The 5,923-nt window shown below is 35.3% G+C and overlaps 1 protein-coding gene across 1 annotated transcript; it reads left to right on the top strand.

Annotated features, from left to right (window-relative positions):
* Positions 1-70: 70 nt before the first annotated feature.
* On the top strand, positions 71-4,604 carry LOC132063945 (digalactosyldiacylglycerol synthase 2, chloroplastic). Its single transcript, XM_059456731.1, has 4 exons — positions 71-847; positions 1,175-1,438; positions 2,012-2,361; positions 3,752-4,604. The coding sequence occupies exons 1-4, from the start codon at positions 566-568 to the stop codon at positions 4,242-4,244; spliced, it is 1,389 nt and encodes a 462-aa protein (XP_059312714.1). The 5' UTR covers positions 71-565; the 3' UTR covers positions 4,245-4,604.
* The last annotated feature ends 1,319 nt before the right edge of the window (positions 4,605-5,923 follow it).

The following is a 5,923-nucleotide window of genomic DNA, read 5'->3' on the forward strand; positions in this document are numbered from 1 at the left end:
CTTTTTTTTTATGAATTTTTGTTTCCAAAATATCAAGTATGAAATGTCCTGCTAGGATTTGAGATGCTAATTGCTGGAGTTTATACATGTGCCTGGAACAAGATGAGACCATTCCCAAAGCCTTGTAGTTGAATTTCTTAATCTAGTAGATTTTATGCTTACCAGTAAGGTAGAATGAATAGAATTTAATGCTCAGTCTTTGTGCTTCTTGCAACACAATTTTCCATTTATTCACAGTTTTTGTGGTTTCTGATAGTGATCTAGGGCTTAGTTATTTTTATTGACCAAAAGACTACTTTTTGAAAACTATGTTGCTCGGACTCTTAAAAAATGCCTTCGCGTGCGTGTCGGATCCTCCAAAAGTAGTGCATTTTTGCAGGAACCGACATGGGTGTGGCAACATTTTTGGAGAGTCCGAACAACACAATTTGAAAAGACTTTTATGTGTGTATATGCATTTCATGGAATTCATATAGAGCTTCTAATTTAGTGTGCGCAGGTGGCCTTTACGGTCTCTGATTCGTATGCGAAAGCAGCTGCAAATAATTTGTGTTGACATCCATAAATGGAGAAGAAACAGAACATTTCCATATTTACTACTGCAAGCATCCCATGGTTGACTGGAACAGCTGTCAATCCTCTGTTTCGTGCGGCATATCTTGCAAAAGATGGTAGGATGAAGGTCACTTTGGTTGTTCCCTGGCTGCCTTTGATAGATCAGGAACACTTGTTTCCCAATAATATCACATTCGATTCACACTTGGAGCAGGAAAAGTATGTCCGCCAATGGGTGGAAGAGAGGACTGGATTTGCGTCGAATTTTAATATACTTTTTTATCCTGGAAAGGTAACTCAAAATTTGAAATATGAAGTCTGGAATGGTAAACTTGAACTTTGTTAATAATCATATCTAAATTGCAATAACAATAACTTTCAGGACAAGGGAGCGATAACCTAGTCGTAAGGAGCTTCCAGCTCTTCCTTTTGATCTACTTCTAGAATTATTGCCATTTCATCAATGATAAGATTTTATATAAACTCTTGGAGGGGCATTCCTCTCGTGTTGCAAAATATCCGACGCAGTTTATTTTAGTTTATCGATACTTGTATTTTCTGCTGTGGTATGATTCTGGAGTGCTGTATTAGAAATAAGGTGTTGCATACCATATTGCAGTTCTCTATAGATAAAAGGAGCATTCTTGCTTTGGGCGATATTACAGTAATTATACCAGATGACGAAGCAGATATTGCAGTCCTTGAGGAGCCTGAGCATCTTACATGGTATCATCACGGGAAGAGATGGAAAGAAAAATTTCGCCTGGTTGTAGGAATTGTTCACACAAATTATTGGGAGATTGTCAGGAGAGAAAGGAACTTATTGGTAGCACTTCTGATAAAGTACATTAATGGCTGGGTAGTTGATATATATTGCCACAAGGTATGATACTACTATTCTTCAGTAAATTATTTGTTTGTTTTGAGGATCTATTTGTTTGGTATGAATTGCTAACGACTAACCTAGGTTGGATGTAACACTTTAACATTTGCCTCGTTATGGTTGTGATATTTCTTCTTTGTTTTGGTTAATCTTCTTAAGTTTGAATAGCTGTTGCTGGAACATGCTTGCATATTATTTTCCATTCCAAAGTTATCATGCTAAAAAGTTGGAAAACTGTACGGTTTGTTTTGCATGCTAGACACACTCAGACCCATATAGGAAATCATAATCACTTGGTCGGACCGATTGGTTGTACTATAATTATTAACGACGATGTTTTGTTTGCTCCTCCTTTTTTTGGTGTAACATGGCTTCAATTAATGATGCACCCATGGTTGACTTTTGAGCTCTATACAATATGTGATAGGTTTCCTGTACATACTGCCCAGTGTACTCTTTTTGTTGGTAATTAATAAAACTAAACTTTTATTGATTCCAAAAAAAAAAACATGATCTATTGGTACTTCATGTGTAATTCCTTGATCTATAGAAGCTGCTTTCTTTGAATGGCAGGTCATTCGGCTATCTGCTGCAACTCAGGAACTACCGAGATCTGTGGTCTGCAATGTGCATGGAGTTAATCCAAAGTTCCTTGAAATTGGGCTGAAAACAAGAGAGAAGCAGCAAAATGATAACCAAGCTTTCAAGAAAGGTGTCTACTACATTGGTAAGAAACTGTGGAACAAGGGGTACAAGGAGCTACTTGATCTTTTACGTGATCATCAAAAGGAACTTTCTGAATTTGAGATCGATTTATATGGTAGTGGTGAGGATTCTGCTGAAATTGAGGTGGCAGCTAAGAAGTTGGAATTGGCAGTTAGGGTTCATCCTGGACGTGATCATGCGGATCCTTTATTTCACGAGTAAGTACCTGCACAGAGCTATCCGCTTAGTTCTGTTTAAACTGTTTGTCCACTCTTGTTATATATATATATATATATATCATTTGTTCTGTATGGGAAATATTATCACAGGGAGTTGGTTGGGTGGGTATGCATATGCATTTGCTGTCCTACAACCTAGTTATCATGCCTGATCCAATTTGCTGGCTGCAAAAGGGAAGCCTTACATACTCCATAAGAGACGATGTGTGGGCTGAGACAATCGTAATGCGGGCTCAACATTTTGTTGATTTCCGGATTTCTTTTTTCTGTTAGTGTTCGGCCAAAGAGAATCTTAAAAGAAGGATAAAACAATTAGGTAAAAATTTTAATATCACGATATTCGTCGAAGATGGATAGGTATGGAATATTAACTGTATGAAAGTACTCTAGTAGTAGTTGTATACTAATGTTCTTTATAAATCGTCCGGTCTTTGTCACAAAAGTATAGTTGGAACAGCATGGACCTCTTTCATGTAAAACTAATGGAAGAAGATGATGATAGAAGTTGTCAGTTGTTACTATCTAAAATATAGGCTTCACGGTTCTTGTCATGCTAGTTCTGACTGATTTACTTTTTCTTTATCTTTACTTCTTATTGAAGCTGTATCTTTACTTCCTTTATAGACAAAGTAAAATATATCCCACAAGTTGAAGAATAGGGTAGCTGTCCACTTGGCATCCTCCTTGAGTTTCAAGTGTAGTTAGTTGGATATATAACTGGTATATTTTATTAGATAGCAGAACTGCTGCAACCTTCACATTTTTCTTATATAAATGATCCAGAAGAATCATGATCAAGTTTCCTCATTAAAAGTGTCTTTCAGAGATAGAGAGCTGAATAACTACAGCAATCTTTTTCTGGAATTTGGTTAATATAATAAATACAGCATTTGCCCTCCTCAATTACAAGCCATTGACTTGACTAAAAATGAAAATTTAGCTGGCACAAGATACCTAATCTAGAAATTCAGAAAATATAATGAATCTAAGAAATTGGAAACACATAAGAGAGAAACAAAGCCAATTCAGTTTGTAGGCAGCTTGAAATCAACAGCTTTGAAGACCTTAGTACTCCTTGAAATTCTTCCTTCTCACGTTTCTTTGGCACTGCATCTTGACTCTCAGTTGGAAATATCCAATGAGTTTTTGTGTTATGAAAATGAGTCTATATATATCTAACTAGCATCCACAACTAGCTATCATATTTCCCAAGGTAGTATTTCCTTGTTCTTCTAAGCTATTGTGTTATGTCAAAGCATAATTTAATTTTGTCGATCGAATGTTAGCAATAACGTCTGAATACTTGTCGTAGTAGGGAGCTTCATTTGCTTTCTCTTGTCATTTTCTGATTCTTTTTTTTTCTGATTAGCTATAAGGTGCTCCTTAATCCAAGTACCACGGATGTAGTTTGTACAACCTCGGCTGAAGCATTAGCTATGGGCAAGATAGTTGTATGCGCGAACCATCCGTCAAATGAATTCTTCATGCAGTTCCCAAATTGTCGAACATATGATGATGGTGATGGATTTGTTAAAGCTATACACAAGGCATTGGCTGATGAGCCTGCCCCCTTGACTGATGCACAAAGGTATGAGCTTTCTTGGGAAGCAGCAACCCAGCGCTTTCTGAAAGCAGCAGAGCTGGATACTCTATCAACAAAGAAGCAATCGAAGACTACTATTTCAGAGCCTTTTCTCTCTGCATCACTGAACTTAACCAAAAAACTCGAGGATGCATCAGCATTAGTACACTTCGTAGGGACTGGATTTCTGAGCTCACAACCTGATGAAGAGCAATGTAAAGAACTCGGCTTGAAAGTTCCTCCAAAGAAAACCGGATTTTCTTCTGGAAAATGGATCTAAGGCTGAGTCCAGAGTCTGGCAGGGCATACAATTTCCTTGTTACTAATCGTAGTATTGCTTGTGTTTGACTGCCAAGAATGTGGGAGTAATTTTTGTTGTTGTAATGAAGGGCTTAATGTGTAGATCAACAAGCATGAGACTAATTTGGTGTTGTATGTTAACTAGCTGATTCCAGCTCATTTGGAATTTGAGGCGATGATGCTTGATATATATAAGAAATATTATTCTGTTGTACATACTCTTTAGGTGGCTTTATCCAACTTTTATTTGGGAGAAAGAGTAAATCGAACATCCTTGGTTCCATGATATCTTCAATGTAAGATGACTGAATGTTTAAATATGAAAAGTTTCTATTGATGTTTCCTTTGAGCTTGTAATGACATGACTGATGACTGAATGTTTAAATATGAAGAGCTTTCCTTTCGAACTGCATATTCTAGTATGTTTTTCTTAATGTAATGATGAACAACAGATTTATGACAATTTATGACAATTTTTTTTTTTCTTCAAGGTGGATACTTTTCTAGCTATATATAATGATGGAAATGAAACTTTTTTTTTTTGTTTTTTGTTTTTGTGTTTTGTGGGTTTGGTTTGGGGGGGGGGGGGGGAGAGGGTTGTCACTTCTTGCATGTTAACCAAAATTAGTATACGTACCCGCGCGATGCGCGGTCAGGAATAAATTTAATCGTGAATATACAGGTTTATTGAACAATTTCAAGATTCAACTTCTTGTAAATTGTAAAGTTTATATGAGAGAATGTTAGTATATTCAGTACCTCGACAGGTTATAATAATAAAACTTATGAAAAACAAATCAATATATAAGCTTAGTTCATTGTCTAAATTTGTTAACAATACCTTTTAGCATTATTTAATTATTTACTTTATTTATTTTACAATTTAATCAAAACCACAAATACTCCCATACAATCCCTATTATTCTCTTGTATGCAATTATTTACTATAATACTTAATGAATTTGTTAATTTATTGTTTTACCTATAATTCAAATAATGATTTTGAGCTATGACCTTAGTATGCATGAACACAAGCTGAGAACATTAATGCAGATCAGGGATATGACCATAACAGATCCATCTAAGCACAACAATCCCAAAAAAAAAAAAAATCACTAAAGGGTCGCGTTTATGAAATTGAAAGGAGTAAAAGTCATATAAAGGATTGGACCTTCACAGATGGAATTTGAACTGTTAAAAAAGGACTTCACATCACCTTGTGCAAAAGTTTTAGTTGAGTTACTACCATTCAAGATTTACCATTGCTCTAAGGTTCCCTTCCGATTTGGCAACAATAAAACTCAATTATTCTTTTTTAGACAATACATGTTATTTGTTTGGGCAAACTAATTAATTCGTTTAAACTGTAATGCAACTCCAATAATTTGGGTAAAAAGTTATTTGCACTTGATGTTTACACCAAATCGATAATGAATGACGTGTTTGCATATATACTTTTAGCACACTTAAATATGGTCATTTATTGTGCATTATCACCTTATTATATCATCTAACTATTGTAAATTAACATGATTTGCGGATATAGATGAATTTATAATCTACAGAATATCTAAAAAAAATACAAAATTCAAAATAGATGACGGAAGGAGTGAAGGTGATCTTTTAATAAGTAATCAAGAAATTTTACACTCATAAGGA

Source organism: Lycium ferocissimum, chromosome 7, assembly GCF_029784015.1.
Source record: "Lycium ferocissimum isolate CSIRO_LF1 chromosome 7, AGI_CSIRO_Lferr_CH_V1, whole genome shotgun sequence".
NCBI lineage: Eukaryota > Viridiplantae > Streptophyta > Magnoliopsida > Solanales > Solanaceae > Lycium > Lycium ferocissimum.